Genomic DNA, 17,776 nt, shown 5'->3' on the forward strand with positions numbered 1-17,776 from the left:
ATTCCCCCTCCATTTCTTTTCTTTTATTTATTTATTTTTTAAAATCTCCCGATCTCCATTTCAAATCTTGCTTCCCTCTCTGTAACGTTTCTTCTCTGCTCCTCCCCCTCTTACGCTCACCTAGGGTTTCAGTCTCTCCGTTTCAAACCCTAGCCACTCATCCCTAGATCGCCATGAAGGCTCTCTTCAACCCAAAAACACTAACCCCTAACTCGCAAAAAAACAAACCACCGAAGGTCCCTAAGGAAAACTTGGATCCAAACTCTACACCGTCTGATTCGTCGCCGTACCGGTCGCCTGGTTTTAGTAAACTATTTTCTGGCAAATGTCGGAGCCCTCTACCACCACGACCTCCTCTCAAGAGAAAGCTCAGCTCAGAAACCTTGGAGGCGGCATCTTCAATCTCTACTGCGTCTGATTCAGGCGTTCAGGTGGTTTTCTTTGCCTTTTGGGTTAAATTATTTACTCTTCGGAAATGATGAGTGGAAAAATAGGGTTTTACTTTTAAACCGTTACAAAATGCGGACTTTGCATCTGAAACCCAAAATGAGATCCGTACTGTTTCTGATTCTGGCGCTTTTGTGCAACATTTGTCAATTGTTACTTTTTTTCTTTTGCATTTCATATATAAAGAGAATATATCTATTTTTTGCATCAATATCCTTGAATTTGGTATTCACATGATATCTTACATTTTGGATTTATGTAGCTTTCTTTTTTCAGGCGAGTTTAATATTTATCCTTTTTATAGAATAGACATGTTAGTGGTTTCTTATACTTGGTTAACATTTCTGGTAGTTTCATTTAATTTTACACATCTGGGATCCCATACCTAACCTGCTAAATCATTCAATTTGGGTATGTTGTGTCAGTAGAGTGGGTGGTTTTCTAAAGTCTTTATATAATAGTGTTGGAAAATAAAGAATTCAGAATACCTTCTGAAGTTTATTTGCACCTTTCTAATTTAGTTTGCTTATCTTATGTAATTACTGTTATTAAAAACATATTCCCCCAATAAACTTTTTGCACGAGTATGTTAAAGAATAATATGCCTTTCAAAACTGTTTTGTATGTTTTTCTATTAGATAAATTTTGTTCTTATGGTTGGTAATAGTAAGAATTTTCTGCTAGGATTTCTCAACACCTTCCCATACTTCATTTATTGGGCTCTTGCACCCACGCGTGACTAATTTTTTACTGTGCAAGTATCATAATTATATGCAAAAGGTAACTACTGTTATTGGTCTTGGAGATAATTTAGGATCTTTTCAGGTAATTGTGCGAATAAGGCCTCCGAGGAAAGACGAGGAGGAAGGAGGATCTGTTGTGCAGAAACTATCTGGCAATTCTGTCTCAATATCTGACCATACATTTACCTTTGATTCAGTTGCAGATACTGGTTGCAGTCAGGTTATTTTTAATCTCTTAGAACTTTGTAAAAAAAAAAAAAATGTTACCTTGCTGCCTATTTTTTTCTCATTAATTTAATTGAATTTTTTGTACTAAGCAGGAAGATGTGTTTCATCTCGTCGGGCTTCCGCTAGTGGAGAACTGCTTAGCAGGGTTCAATAGCTCCATATTTGCTTATGGCCAGGTAATAAGCTTAAATTATCTTTTCATAAAGATGTTCATGTTATGCTCTGAAGACCTCAAAATAACATGCACAACAAATATAGTATATGAACAAAAATAGCTTTTTTTTTTCTGTCTGAATAGACTGGAAGTGGAAAGACTTACACCATGTGGGGCCCAGCAGCAGCCTTGTCAGATGAGAATTTGCTTAACTGTGAGAGAGGACTGACTCCTCGGGTCTTTGAGCTACTCTTTTCTCGTATTAATGAGGTACTAATATTATTTTTTATTTTATCTGTTTTAAACAAGATTGCTGTAGACTTAAGTTAGCATGACATGCAGATTGTACTGGAAGCCCTATTAGGTCGCCACTAAATCTCATTTTTGAAAATATACTTCAGACGCTTGACAGTACAATGAACAAGCTGCAAGCACAAATAATAAAACAACAAACAAATAGGTCTTAAAATTGGCCATGCTGGCTGTATCCAAAACAATACAGATCGGAGGTATGGTAATCCTTGTCTTTAGATTATATAAGAATGATAGTTGTAATTGTTCTCCATTTTACAGGAGCAAATCAAGCACTCCAGCAAGGAGTTGACGTATAACTGTACTTGTTCTTTTCTAGAGGTCAGTTTAAAAAATGTGGTGTCTCTTGTTGTGTTCATATTCTTGATTTGTTTTGGTACACTATGTAGATTCCAGATTAATATTTTATGTTGTTGCATGCAGATATACAATGAGCAAATTACTGATTTGCTGGATCCCACACAGAGGAACCTTCAGGTAAACATATCTGACACTTCAACTTGTGAACTTTTAATTTGTGCTAGAACCTCTTAAAATTTTTCCTTCTGTTCTTCTTAATTTTATAACACCTGACTAAAATTTCAGATTAGAGAAGATGTGGGGACAGGTGTGTACGTGGAGTCTTTAACGGAGGAGTTTGCTTACACATTGAAAGATGTCACCCAGTTGTTAATGAAGGTATGTAACAAAAAGAGAGGAAAAATAAATAATGAGTGAAAGAGTACAGAAATAATTATTCTTCAGTCATGATTGGTTTTGTACAGTTGAATGATATCTTGCCAACAATTAGTTTGTGCCCCACATGCGAACCTCCAAAAATGTTTCACTGCTACTACCTTATCAGTCATGCCCTGACTCATGCTTTTGAGTAGTATCGTGCTACTGATTCATTATTGACTAGGAGAGTAGCATCACATTTTTGCTTCTGCTCTTGGTGCAGGGGCTAGCAAATAGAAGGACCGGTGCAACAAGTGTAAATTTGGAGAGTTCACGATCACATTGTGTGTTCACCTGTGTAATAAGATCCCAATTTAAGGTCGGTACTTTGCATCTTTTTTGATAAGAAGTAGTTGACATCTTGACAGTTCAGGTTAGGTCATATAGTGTATCAGGTTGAGCAGAAAGGACCCTGTCATATTTGTTATAATTTGGTTTGGATTTTGGTCTGAGCCAGTTCCAGATTCATTTGGGTTCTGGTTGCTTCTTGCCTTCTTGTCATATTTGTAATTTGGTTTGGAGTTGCATTTTGCCTTTTTGGTGTCAGATACCTAGATCAGGTTACCTTGGGTACCTTCAGGTTCAGTCTGCCTGTATTGAAACCAAACCTCCCCTGATCATTGTTAATTGGGCCAGGCTGTTAACTTCTAAAGTTTTTCTGAGCCAAATTGAGGTTTGGAAGCAAGAAAGTTATTGTATCCTTGCTAAACCAAAATTGAAATACTAGTTGTGGCTGGTTAAGGTGCATTCCCAGTATTAGAAGTAACCTCCTCGAATCTCTTTTTAATGCATGGAATTTTTTGGGCTAAAAATTGTAGAATGTGGAAGATGGGCTCAACGCTGCTAGAACAAGCAGGATAAATTTGGTTGATCTTGCTGGATCTGAGAGACAAAAACTAACAAAGGCTGCTGGAGACCGTTTAAAGGAAGCAGGAAATATAAATAAGTCTCTTTCCCAACTTGGGTAAGTTTATTTTGCTTAGTTTTCTACTTTTTTCATGCGGCGTTTGTATATGTGCGTGCATGTTTATAGTTACCCATGGATGACTGTGAATTGATTGTTTTGGTAATTCTCCGTTGGGGAAAGTTAGCATGGTCCAAGTAAATTTAATTACAAGAGAATGATAGATATTTAACTTAATTAATAGGTTCCCAAATATTGATGACAAAAAGAACATATATAATTTACAGGGTGCCAGAACCTAATGCAACTATGTAAGTTATGAAACAACCTGTATTGGGCTGGACCGGCACAAAAATCACATGCACTTGATTGAAGAATTAATTTTTCTATGTACTGTATCTTTTGAATAGTATATATTTGACTTTGAGAATAAGTTTTAATTTTCCTGCTTAGGAACTTGATCAATATACTAGGAGAGGTTTCGCAGTCGGGAAAGCAAAGGCATATACCTTATCGTGATTCCAAGCTTACGTTCCTTCTTCAAGAATCTCTTGGTGGTAATGCCAAGCTGGCCATGATATGTGCAGTCTCACCATCAGCGGGGTATATGATTTTCATACTCTGCTTCACCATTCTGCTTTTCTCATCTTGATATTTTGGCACCAATTATGAGTGGGCTTATGCTTCAGTTAAATACAAAGAAACTGGAGGATAAGAAAAAAAAAGTAGATGATAAATGAATTAGTAATGGTAAACAGATGTTTCTTTTCGTGACATTCAACTGTAAAGCCTGATATTATATTATTTTCAGGTGCAAGAATGAGACTTTAAGCACCCTCAGATTTGCTCAGCGTGCAAAGGCAATTAAAAACAAAGCTGTTGTGAATGAGACAACACAAGATGATGTCAACATGCTAAGAGAGCAAGTGCGGCTACTTAGGGTACAGTCTTTGCCTATTCTTATGCTAAATTGTCTTAGATAAAGTAAAGGATTTCTGTTTCGGTACCAGTCAGTTCGGATAATTTTTTGTCCAAAACATAACATTCAAAGCGTTCATTTTCTCAAATAGGCAAAATGGGAAAGACAAAGCACACAATATTTTGGATTTGCATTTTGCAAAGCTGGATGAAGAGCCCAATTAAAAAATAATGATTTATAAGCCCTGAAATACACAACTTAAGCTGCATAAGAGAATTCACACAAACAATGATGATTGACAATTGTTGTTTTGTTTGAAGGCGCACTTGTAGCAGCGCATTACCATTTGCTGTGTCAATTCTTTTGGTTATGTCACTGAGATGCATGTATGTATTTCACACGGCTTACTTTCAGATATTCCTGAAAGCAACATTATTTTACTTGTCTTTGGTTCTCAGGATGAGCTCGTGCGCATCAAGTCAAATAAGGGGGCAACAATTGCAGATGGCTATTCCACTGCAGAGGACGCCAGACGTACGCTGAACCTCCTTCGAATGAGCCTCACCTGTGCCACTGCTATGCCCTCCATTAAAGATGACAGTGACGAAGAAATGGAGATCGATGAAAATGATGTTGAGAAGCCTTCCAAAACAAGCCAAGAGAGCCTGGATTCGTCTTCCAGTGGGGTGCCCACTGGACCTGTCTTGTCTTCTGGTTCCATGGAGAGAAAATCATCCTCTCTAAAATCTGCATCTCATAAAAAACTTAGCATTGTGCCAGAGATTAGCAATTCGTCTTTGTCAGAAAGCCAGATCAGGAAAAGCCCTAGGACCACTTCTACAATCTCTCCATCTCATAGAGCTATAGTAGAGAGCACTGAGGTTGCTACTAGTGCTCTAGACATTCCCCTTTTACCAAACCGAAAGGCTGAGAGTCTAGCTGCTAGTATACACCGTGGGCTCCAAGTTTTTGATAATGGCCCCAAGAAAAACAACAATGCTTTGAGGAGGGCGTCATTTAGCTTCTTTGTTAGGCCAATTAGTCCAGAACCACCATCGGCTATGGAGTCAGTATCAGTATCAGCTTCGTTACAGGTAAAGCCTGTTTGTCAAGTTGATGCTGGTACACAGACTATTCCGGAAGAGTTGGAGGAAGTGATGAATGATGATTCTTCAGTAAGTGCTTCTGGAGATGATATTTTAGCCATGGATCAAGACCCCAGCTTGGATTTGGTACCGGCTGATGCACCTTTACCTACAGAGAAATCCAAGATGCAGAAGGTTCCAAAAGTAAGACTAAATCTGATTGGTTTATATGTGGCTCTTCTGATACTTCACTTATTTTAGGTGCTAATTATTTTGTTGTAAACTGTACAGGCTGTGAAGAAGCTTTTAGCTGGATCCATTAGGCGAGAAATGGAATTGGAGACTTTAAATGCAAGACAAGCTGCTGAGATTCAACAACTGAACAGATTGGTATGTACTTGTCTTATTGTTTTTATTGTTTATGTTCCTACTGCTGTTGATTGCCCTATGAAAAAGATGGTTCTGAATCACGACCAGCATGCTATTAATGCATGTTTGGGTTTCTGAAGGCCAGCTTCTAGATGGCTGCAGCCAGTTCTGTTAGGCAGGTATTGCAATCTGTGAAATATAATATGTATTTAGAAGTATTCTACTTGTCCATTGGACCGGTGACATGTTAAATTGGCAAATAATTTTGGTTTTAGACATTTAATTTCTCTCCTTTTATTTATTGTATAAGAAATGAAAAAAATAACTCAACGTATTATTTGGGTTGGGGCGACCTGACCTGCCGACAGAAAGGCTAATAACTCCTGACACAAACCTGACTTGGTAGCACTCTGGTTTGAGCTAATCTGTTAGATTGGGTCAATTGTTAGTCATGCTATGATCCTTGCGTGGGTGAAACAGCTATCATATTTTAGTCTTTTCATAATGGAACTCGACCAACTTTCTTGCTTGTAAATGGTTCTAGTCTAAAAAATCATTCTCATAAATGAAATGGTGTGCCTTCTAATTATTCTATACAATTAATAGCGACAATTTGTTGCACCTGAGCAGGTCCAGCATTACAAGCATGAAAGGGAGTGCAATGCAGTTATTGCACAAACACGAGAAGATAAGATATCCCGCCTTGAGACTTTAATGGATGGCATCTTACCCGTGGAAGAGTTCATGGAAGAGGAGTTTCTAGCTTTGCAGAATGAGCACAAGGTTGTTTTTTTTCTCTTTTTTATTTTCAAACACATGTCCTGTCGTTTCAAACATTCCGAAATTAACTCTTTAAGTGCAAATTATCAAGATGGATTGGTGGGGGAAAAGGCATGAACTACTACCTGAAGTTAAATACATGGTTATAGATTATAATATTAACCTTTGCTTGACAGACCTGAAGTTAAAAACATGGCTATATTATGTCACATTTTCTTTGTTTAATTGTTTACTATTCTGTTCTGGCTGAAGAAGCATTTAGTATTTTTTATATTCTTTGACCGCTATTGATTCACTTATTTATTCATATCGCAGCACCTTCGAAGTGTGTATGACAACCATCCTGAGATACTACGAATAAATATTGAGCTCAAGAGGGCGCAAGAGGAGCTAGACAAGTACCACAACTTCTATGAGCTGGGGGAGAGAGATGTACTAATGGAAGAGATTCAAGACTTAAAGACACAGCTGAACTACTACCTGACCTGTCCTTCCGCCTCTTTTCGCTTCAGGAATCCAGTACCTCTACCAATGGGTCCACTCAGCACCATCCCAGAACAGGAGGAACAAGAAAATGATACCAAAAGGGAGAGCTGGTCTGAATCTGAGGGAAAATGGATAACCCTTACAAAGGAACTTGAGATGGAGCTTGATTCGAATCGCAATAAAGCTGAGCACCTTAGAGTTGAACTCAACTCAGAGAGGCGGTGCACCGAGGAACTAAAGGAGGCATTACAAATGGCAGTGCAAGGTCATGCTAGGATACTAGAACAGTATGCTGATTTACAGGAGAAGCACATGTCCCTGCTTGCCAAGAATAGAAAGATCAGTGATGGGATAGAGGATGTAAAGAAGGCGGCCACCAAGGCAGGGGTTAGCCGGCCCGAGTCAAAGTTTATTAACTCTCTGGCAGCAGAAATTTCAGTGTTGCGGGTTGAGAGGGAGAAGGAGAGGAGATATTGGAGGGATGAGAGTAGAGGGCTTCAAGCGCAGTTGAGAGATATGGCCGATGCGGTTCAAGCGGCTGGTGAGTTGGTCGTGAGATTAAAAGAGGCCGAAGAATCAGTCAAACGTGCACAGGTATGGTGCTTTTAGATATTGGTGTGTTTCAGTACAACTGTGCATGGTTAATTGGAATTTTTTAGCTTTTAGTTTTCTTTTGGTCAGAGTCTAATTGTCTGGAAGTAGAATTGAACTGCAGACTCAGTTTGAACTCCTTACTGATATGATTGAAGTATAGAAATTCTAGATCAGATAAAGTAGCTCTAGCTGCAACTGTTTTAATATAACCAGTATCTAATATTTAACAGAAACGAGCTCGTGTTGCTGAACAAGAGACAGAAAAGGTATACCAAGAGATGGAGAACCTGAAAAAGAACTATGACAAACAGATTGTTGTGCTTCAGGCTGAGTCTCCATTACCTGAAGATGCTCTGGAAAATACACCTGAAAAGGAAGAAACCCCTTCCAATGTGGCAGCTAAGTATGATGCAAGTGATAGCCTCTCTGATCAAAGATGGCGCGAGGAGTTTGAGCCTTTTGGCGGTATCGATGGGTCAGGTGAGGTGTCGAAAGGGACAGATCCAAATTCATGGTTCTTTGGTTATGACCGGTGCAATATTTAAGAAGCAAAGCAATGTTGCTTTGCCAATAATAATGTTGTTTCTTTGAGAAATATTTTATAATTTCGTAAAATAGAAGAGAAGGTAGCGGCTCTTTGTTTAGAAGATTCGTCGGCATTTGATGCTTTGCTTGGTGTATTTGTAAATTTAGAATGGAGTATTTTGTTAAATACCCATGTTGATTAATATTTTTTAGTTCCTGTAGTATTTTACCAGTGACAAATCCAACCTATTCTTTTATAGAGAACGGTGACTTTTGTAAACTTGCAATTTTCACACAATTAGTCGCTCAAAATAAATAACCGATGAATCTTATTTACCAAGCGCTGTCTTGCCGTTTGGCAAAAGCTGCGGCTATTTATTCAGAATTGTGCAAGTGCTCCATCCAGGAACAAATCACACGTTCGAAAGACGATTGAGTCAAGATTTCATAAAATGTAAGACCTTTAAATATATCGTACGATATGAGAATGAGATAACTAAAAATACAAGATAATTGCTCTTTGCATGCTATTTTTTTGTGAAGTTGTTACAGTATCAAAAAGTCGTTCTAACTTCAAAAATCATTAACTAGATATGCCAAGTGGTTACGGTGCCAAAAAGTTCAGACAATTTTTTGAATATTCGTAGATAACTAGATATGCATTACTTCTTTATAATTTATTGAATAACACATAATAAACTGTGTAATTTTAGCATTTTATAAGAAATTAGGAGTACACAAATATATAAAATACGGAGAAAAAAAATACTATTCGGTGGTATTCTTTTATTGCATGAATATTTACGGAAATGCTCGTAACGAGGGGGATGGAGCATGAAAAAAATGAAATCTTAATTCAGGCAACTTTTTTTTATATATAAATTATGGATTGAGTTTTTATTCGTAAAATTCAACTGTATTGTCAATAGAGAATCAAATTCTAGTACAATTCAAATAAAAAGTTATTATGATTCTACAGGATTCATATATGAACTTATATAAAAATGTCTAAAATAGTAGTTAGATATGAACTGCTGCGAACTTCATATATCAAGTTATAAAAAAATGTCTAACATAGTAGTTACATATAAACTTAAAAAAATAGCCTTGAACTACAAGTTCTTTTATTTAAAAAAAAATTAGTTCTTTGAAAACCTTAACAAGGACAATAGAGACTATTGGCTCTTGACTCATTAAAAATTTACAAATCTTAAGAAACATTCCGTTAAAATCCAAAATCCAGTTGTATTGCAATATATAGAATCTTACGTTTTATATTTTGGCATCTACCAATGAATTTAATTTGAACTGTTGTGATGGAAAATCTCAGGTTTGATTCCGTGTTCATATGAACTGGTTCAAGCAATTTCACGAGTGACATCATTTTTTTTTAAGGTATGAATATTTTAGTCTCTTTATTTACTAATGAAAAGGTGAAGATAGTTCTGCCAATTTTTACACGAGCAATTTTTTTCACAAGACATGACAAATGTTGTCTTTCTAATAACCAAACAACCCTAGGTGTATATTGCAAACATGATAATTTTGACTATTATTGCCTCCATGTGTAATAAGACAACCATTTCAATTTGTTAAAGAGAAATTACTTTTTCATACTGCAATAAAAACACCAAGTGAAGCAACTTAGAACCTGCCCAGTAATGTAGCTATTTGATTTGAACCTAATTCGCCTTGGTTCTACGTCAATTTTGCTATTTGATAATATATATATATATATAGGCTGTGGCTAATTTGCTGCTGGCAGCATTTATGCCGGCGGTGCTGCCGCTCATTTTTCTGTTTTGTGATGTCGAAACAACAAATCCAAACCGTTAGATGTTTAATCTATATTATAATCTACTTGGAGACCAAATTTTACATTTTTTGGTATTTTTTTACTATACATTAAGCTGGTTTGAAAACCGCTGATTTCAATGCTGCAGAAATTTACTGAAATCAGCGGTTTTCAAACCAGCTTAATATATAGTAAAAAAATTCCAAAAAATGTAAAATTTGGTCTCCAAGTAGATTATAATATAGATTAAACATCTAACGGTTTGAATTTGTTGTTTCAACATCACACGGCTAAATATAGCCCCGGAAGCACCTCTGCTGAAATGCTGCCAGCAGCAATTTAGACAGGCCCTATATATATATGACCAAAATGCAATTTGGTTTGAGCATGTCATCAAAATGCATGAATCAATGCAATAAAATTAACTCAAAACTTTCATAAAATTGCCAAGTACTTTATCTTAGTAGCTTCTTTTGTGATTATGTTTCAAACAAAGTATTGAGAATGCGATTGAGTCACAGTCTTGAGAATAATTCAAGTTTGGAAGAAAAGAGCCACAACATAGAGAGATTGACGTAGAAGGAAGTTTGAAGTCGTTACTGTTGAAGAAAAGGCAACAAATTGGAATAGAATGAGATTTGAGAAACGAATTCGTTTTGAATCCGGGTTTTTGTCAGTTTGGTTCAGCAATTTTTTTTAATAAAAAACGGCTTAATAAATCGGATTTGACGGGTTCAGTCTATGGTAATATGCATATTACGATTTGGCTCGTAATACGGCTTAATATTCGACTTTTCAAAATCCTAACGGTCGATCCGAACCGTTCATCTTGTTCTCCATATTAATATGTGTTTGGAGACCAAATTTTACATTTTTTGAAATTTGTTTACTATTTTTTTAGATTTACTGAAAATCACTTTTTTTTGTTTTTGGATGGTCCAGAATTTTCAGATCAAGTGATTTTTTAAATATCTGAAAAAATAGTAAATTTTTTTTCAGAAAATATAAAATTTGGTCTTCAAATACATATTAATATGAAGAACAAGATAAACGGTTTAGATCAACCGTTAGAATTTTAAAAAGTTAAATATTATGCCGTATTACGGACCAACCCGTGATATGCATAGTACCATAGACTCACTCTTTAACTTAATAGATTATTCTGAAGAATCAAACCAAATACGGACCGGATCTGATTATTTCTCTGTGCCGTCGGATGGGATATGGAGGGTTCTGTCTATTTTTTACGCTGATGTTGGCTAACGTCATCCCTCTCTGCCTCCGATTTTATCGCTATTCTTTCCGTATCCGTTCTGTTTTCACTTCTGGATAATGTGGCTATTCGTTTTCTCAAATTATATCTCAGCAGGTACTGGGGAGCACAGGAGTTTGGATGGCGATAATGCCGACGACCGACGGATTAACTGGATTCTCAACCTCTGAGGTATCTCATATTTTGCGGGACCTTTTGTAAAATCTCAACCGTTGAAATAGGTTCTGCACAAATCTCAAAGCTCAAATAATACTGCCCTGCGGCATCCCCACAATCGAATAGGCAGAGGACACGTGCAGTCTAATAAAATACATTTAGATGCACCACAGTGCCGCACAATATCCAGCTTTAGAGAGGTTTGTTTTCCTCTGCCCCTCGCCCCTCGCCCCTCGCCCCTCGGGAATTAATGGGGAGACTGAGCGATCTTCCAAGTTCTAGAGACTTCTTGATGCCAATGACAATGGAAAGTTGGAAACAAAAGCGGGTCCACTTGCAACTCCGCTTCTCCATTTCTCCAGAAACATCCATCCACACAGCCATACAGTAACAGTGCAATCTTTTACCATCCATCCTTGATCCTTCGTCTCCTGCGAACTCTCTAGACTCCGCTCCTACGCTTATAAATACCATCTTTTTTCCTCCCGTTCCTTGCCTTTGGGTTCAAATCGATCAAGCACTTGCTAAGCTTTAGAGTTCTCGTCATCTTCACTTAACCTTGCAATTCTCGAGCAAAAAAATCAAATCAATTTTTGAGCAATGGAGGAGGATTTTGAGTTCCCTACCGGAGAGGAGGAACCTATGGAGATTGGAGATGAGGTCGATAGTCCACTAATGAAGGTAGGAGAGGAGAAGGAGATTGGAAAGCAAGGGTTGAAGAAGAAACTTGTTAAAGAAGGGGAGGGATGGGAGACACCAGAGACCGGAGATGAGGTTGAAGGTATTGCCGTCACATCTCAAATTTGTTGTTTTCTTTGATTTAGCTAAATTTCAGTAATTCCAAGTTGGCTCAATATAAATATAATGTAATTGACATACGCAATAAATGAATGATTATAGATCATAGCAAGCCTTCAGTAAACCCACCATTTTTAAATTATACCTCAAATTGAGCTAACTAGATTTCAATGCTCCCTCTGCCTAATCTGACAACAACAATTCCAATTAAAGAGAAAAGATAGATAAATAGGATTTTGGTGAAGTCTGGACACGGATCCTATTGTTAACAGTCTTAATTTACTGTTATGAAAGTGTAGAAGGCAATTTGAACAATTCATAATTTCCTTTGTATTTTGGTTTTAGTTCATATTTTAAACAAACGGAATTGATTTTGTTTGTAGTACACTACACTGGGACACTGCTTGATGGAACAAAGTTCGATTCCAGCCGTGATCGTGGCACACCCTTCAAGTTTAAGCTAGGCAAAGGTTTGGCTTTTATTCCTTGATCACTTCTCATATTATTTTCCTTCTAAAAATTGAACTCCTTTAAGAGATACAGAGCACTTCAAAAAGTGGAATGCTTCTCTAAACCATGACTAATTAATCAAGTGGAATGCAAATATATGAATGTTGCACCTCAGAAACCTGTAATTTTTTGAGCAAAAACACGAAACTAGAAAATAAACATTTAATGTAAAAAGAAGTTAGTTAAATTTGGAAGCTAAGACCAATAGGTGTGCTGCCTTGATGCAAAAAGTGGGTGTCACATGTAACTGACCATGCTGTTAAAACTAAAAACCTTTCAGGTCAAGTGATAAAAGGATGGGATGAAGGGATCAAGACCATGAAGAAAGGAGAGAATGCAATTTTAACCATCCCACCAGAGCTGGCCTATGGTGAATCGGGTTCCCCTCCCACAATTCCACCCAATGCTACTCTGCAATTTGATGTGGAGCTGCTCTCTTGGGCTAGCGTGAAGGACATCTGCAAGGATGGTGGCATTTTCAAGAAAATTTTGGTGGAAGGTGAAAAGTGGGATAACCCAAAAGACCGGGATGAAGTTCTTGGTGAGTGAATTCTATCAACTATTTTTGCAATCATCAAATTTTGGGTAAATATATTTAGATTATAAAATCCTCTTGCATTGACGTGGGTGACCTTGATACATTGCCCAACGTATGGACCGGTGTGCCTTCTTATATGCCTACTCAATCTTTCGTGAGCTCAATTGGCAGTTTGTTTGTATTAAGTAGCTTATGGCATTACAATTTACAAAAGCAGCTACTGTTTCTTTGCCAGCATTAATAAATTATATATTTGCAGTGCTAACTGAAGAAAATAGACAAACATTTTTTTAATTTTTCTATTGTTATAGGGTTTGATATTGATTTATTTTATTGTTGTGATCTGGTACAGTTAAATATGAGGCCAGACTTGAGGATGGAACTGTGGTATCCAAATCTGATGGTGTTGAGTTCACTGTGAAAGAAGGTATGGACTGACTGGAACTCGATCATATCTAATACATTCAGAATTTGGATTGAGCGGACTATTACTGAACCTCCTTGTTGTATTATATATTGTCTAGGATATTTCTGCCCAGCAATATCAAAAGCTGTGAAGACAATGAAGAAGGGCGAGAAGGTTCTCCTTACAGTCAAGCCACAATGCAAGTTTCACAGAATATTTAATTGTGTGCAAACCTACCAGTTTAAGTGATGCAGCGTTCTTATTGCCCATCGACTTGAGTTTATTTTGATTCTCATTTTGCTCATTTAAACCGAAGCTAAATCCCAACTCTGCAATGACCAAATTTAAGCTATTTTTTAGTTTTCATTGGACTAGAATAGCATTAATTCTGCAGCGAGTTCTGCAGCAAAGTAGAAAGGTAAGCAGGACCACTGTTATATATTACGTGAACCGGGCACCATAAAATTCGGAATGGTGCAAAATGAACTTGCAATTTAAGTCTTTAGTTGTAGAAATATTGCTTTAAACTGTATTAATATAACTTACTTTTAATCTGTAAATATCTTATATTATCTAATATTTGTATCTAAAATTTGACAGATGGGTTTGGTGAGATGGGTAGACAAGCCTCGGAAGCTGAAAGTTTTGTGCCACCTAATGCCACTCTCAATGTGGATCTTGAATTGGTATCTTGGAAAACTGTCACGGAGATTGGAGATGACAAGAAGATACTAAAGAAGATACTCAAGGAAGGAGAAGGATATGAGCGCCCTAATGATGGTGCTGTTGTTAAAGGTAAAGTAGATTGAGTTGAAAGTGAGGCCTTTGTTCTGCTTGATATTAGTACACATTGTGGTTGGTATATTTTACCATACTTGGGTATTTTGGGCCTGAATGGAATGAAAACTTACCATTCTTCTTTCTGAATTAAGAATTAAACATCCAAGAGAAAATCTGGCAAGTGCATTCAGGACCAAATTGGTATTGTAAAGGTAGTTTTTCTATTTGGTTGATTGGATGCTTAAATGCTAGAACTAACTGCAGTTTTTGTTCTTTTGCAGTAAAAATAGTTGGGAAGTTAGAAGATGGAACTGTGTTTGTGAAAAAAGGCCATGATGGAGATGAGCCTCTAGAGTTCAAGACTGATGAAGGTAATCTTTTTTTCTCTCTTATGCAAGCTATGCTTTTTATTTTTTTTTCTCTTTATGTGTCTATCTGCAAGTTAAGTTAGTCGAACCATGAATAGGACATCTTAACAACACACAAACTTTGTTATGGAAATATGCTTACAAGACACTTAAATAAGGTTCTTTTGAACTCTAATATAACGAAGAATGACTTCTAGAAATGTAAATCTCAAATTGGTAATTCCATTTCTTCATATCATACTTGAGATGGTTGGTATTTAATAGAAGAGGTTTTCAATATTGTTTGTCAGAACAAGTTATTGAAGGACTTGATCAAGCTGTACTCACAATGAAGAAAGGAGAAGTGGCTTTGGTCACAATTCCACCTGAGCATGCTTTTAGTTCAAATGAATCAAAGCAGGATATGGCTGTGGTGCCACCGAACTCCACTGTCTACTATGAGGTCGAGCTAGTCTCATTTGACAAGGTAAGTTAGATAGTAACAATTTCCAAGTTGCAGTTACCCTACAATTCTACCACACTGCCAAAAAGGACTATAAATTATGAGAAGTATCCTGCTATTCTTCTGCACCTACTAGCATGAATATAGATAAATTACCTCCCACATTATTCTTGGATACCCTAATAAGATGTTTCTGAACAAAATTCTTCTTTGCCACTCTCTCTGAAAGAGATTTGACGTGTATGAATTCGAAGGCCTACAACAAATTGTTTTGCTTTGAAGATTGGGTGAAGCCTACCAAAATGTGTTTCCTCATGCATGTTTTGTTTTATTATTTAGGAAAAAGAATCATGGGACATGAACACGTCAGAGAAGATAGAGGCTGCTGGAAAGAAAAAAGAGGAAGGAAATGCATTATTCAAAGCTGGCAAAATTGCTAGAGCCTCAAAGAGATACGAGAAGGTTAGTACTATAATGTTTAAAATAATGATCTTTCTAAATTATTGCAGTTTTGGTGTTTAGGTGCAAAGGGTGGTTTCCCTGTAACTTTTTTTTTTTTTCTCCTATGTTCTCCTTGAGCTTTTCTAGACAATCTCAGCCAAACAAAAAGATGGGGAAAGTAGACTAATGGTTCATCAGCCATTCTTATATGTATACCTATTTAAGAAAAAAATATGCTGAGGTAGGATAAGAAAAGTGTTTTATGTTTTATTTTTTGTGCATTAAAAAAAGGAAGAAAATAATGTTTGTATCTCAATATTAGAGGGAAAGATGCTTATTTTCTGTGTTGAGCCTTCAATACAATGTGTTGTTGACAGGCGGCAAAATACATAGAATATGATAGCTCATTTAGCGATGAGGAGAAGCAGCAATCCAAGGCATTGAAAATCAGTTGCAAGCTTAATAATGCTGCATGCAAACTCAAGCTCAGGGAATACAAGGAAGCTGAGAAGTTGTGCACTAAGGTAAGTATAGAAGTATCAAGTAGTTGTAACATTAAACAAGATTTCACTACAACTTATTGTGTGCACCTGTTGTGCGGTAGTAGAGTTTCTTGCAATGGCAAGGATATTTTTGGTGGTCCATCACTTATGGGATTGCTGCAGTAATGCACATGATAAGTTGATTTGCGAGATCAAATGAAAGAATTTTTCTAAATAGGAAGTTAGCTCTCAGCTGAGAAAACAGAACACTGGACCAAAAAAGTTATAAATTTTGTATAACTGTAAATGCAATGAGATATTGCACCAATAGGGAATAAGATAGAAGAGTACCTCAGATTAATAATGAAAGTTATTTCAAGTGAAGGTATGTCCAGTACTACCAGATGCTTTGGTACAAATAGTTATATTGTTGATTAACTGTTTCTTTCAGGTTTTGGAGATGGAGAGCACAAATGTTAAAGCCCTGTACAGAAGGGCTCAGGCATACATACAGCTTGCAGATTTTGACTTAGCGGAGTTGGACATAAAGAGAGCACTTGAAATCGATCCAAATAATAGGTATCTATTTGCTTAATCCTTTTTCATGGCTTTAGCGTATTGTGTGATTCTGGTTGCTGAAAACTGGTATTGTTGAATATGCTCAGAGATGTGAAGGCAGAATACAAGGTTTTGAAGGAAAAGGTGAAGGAATACAACAAACGAGATGCCAAATTTTATGGCAATATGTTTGCTAAATGGAGCAAGGTAGAGCACATGGAGGCTAATGTAAGTGAAAATCTTCCTCCCAATTTTTATGATACATAGAACACAACTGTTTAGGGCTTAAACAAAAGCTTTGTATGATGATGATGACCTTTATTTTACTTCGGAGGATCTTTTTTTTTTCTATAAATATATTGGGAAGGATTTTTTATTTTATTTGATAACTATATCTGGACCTTGCAAGGGTTAATATATAGCATCAAACCTGTTAGAATTACAGACCTGGCTTGACTTATTGTCTTTTATCTAAAACTGCTTGAGGCCGCTTGACATTTGCTGTTAGTTCCTTCATGTTTAGGGAATTAGAATTACAGACCTGGCTTGACTTATTGTCTTTTATCTAAAACCGCTTGAGGCCGCTTGACATTTTCTGTTAGTTCCTTCATGTTTAGGGAATTAGTTGTCCCATCTCATTTACCCTTTTTCTAGTTCTTAACCTAATTGAGTACAATCTTTTGTTAAATGCAGAAGGGGGATAAAAAGCAGGATGCTCAGCCTATGGTAATTGACAGTGCTGCTTAAAGAGTTTTGAACTAATATGACAATATATGCATGTCATGTGGTTTGTATGGATGTGTTTAGCCTCTAATGCTGGTGCTTGACAGTTGTTTTTTTGTATGAATTATTTTCAACCTCCAAGTGCTGGTTTTAGTCTCTGATGTAATAGCTAATTTGATGAATTGTTTGATATAAGTTGTCAGCTGGTGCTGTTTCAATCAAATATATATGTTTGTACTAATA

General features: G+C 36.7%; 2 protein-coding genes across 2 annotated transcripts; both read left to right on the forward strand.

The window, feature by feature from the left end:
- LOC144552098 (kinesin-like protein KIN-12A) lies at window positions 1-8,503 on the forward strand. Its single transcript, XM_078300200.1, has 16 exons — window positions 1-431; window positions 1,273-1,410; window positions 1,511-1,594; window positions 1,717-1,842; window positions 2,146-2,205; window positions 2,308-2,361; window positions 2,470-2,562; window positions 2,825-2,920; window positions 3,420-3,565; window positions 3,959-4,108; window positions 4,317-4,446; window positions 4,883-5,713; window positions 5,801-5,899; window positions 6,509-6,661; window positions 6,974-7,738; window positions 7,969-8,503. The coding sequence occupies exons 1-16, from the start codon at window positions 174-176 to the stop codon at window positions 8,281-8,283; spliced, it is 3,498 nt and encodes a 1,165-aa protein (XP_078156326.1). The 5' UTR covers window positions 1-173; the 3' UTR covers window positions 8,284-8,503.
- A 3,247-nt stretch (window positions 8,504-11,750) lies between these two features.
- Window positions 11,751-17,776, forward strand: LOC144552100 (70 kDa peptidyl-prolyl isomerase-like). Its single transcript, XM_078300202.1, has 13 exons — window positions 11,751-12,268; window positions 12,669-12,755; window positions 13,076-13,336; window positions 13,686-13,760; window positions 13,858-13,938; window positions 14,340-14,534; window positions 14,801-14,890; window positions 15,178-15,353; window positions 15,669-15,791; window positions 16,148-16,294; window positions 16,704-16,831; window positions 16,918-17,038; window positions 17,504-17,776. The coding sequence occupies exons 1-13, from the start codon at window positions 12,088-12,090 to the stop codon at window positions 17,555-17,557; spliced, it is 1,719 nt and encodes a 572-aa protein (XP_078156328.1). The 5' UTR covers window positions 11,751-12,087; the 3' UTR covers window positions 17,558-17,776.

This window comes from Carex rostrata, chromosome 3 (assembly GCF_964058835.1).
Source record: "Carex rostrata chromosome 3, lpCarRost1.2, whole genome shotgun sequence".
NCBI lineage: Eukaryota > Viridiplantae > Streptophyta > Magnoliopsida > Poales > Cyperaceae > Carex > Carex rostrata.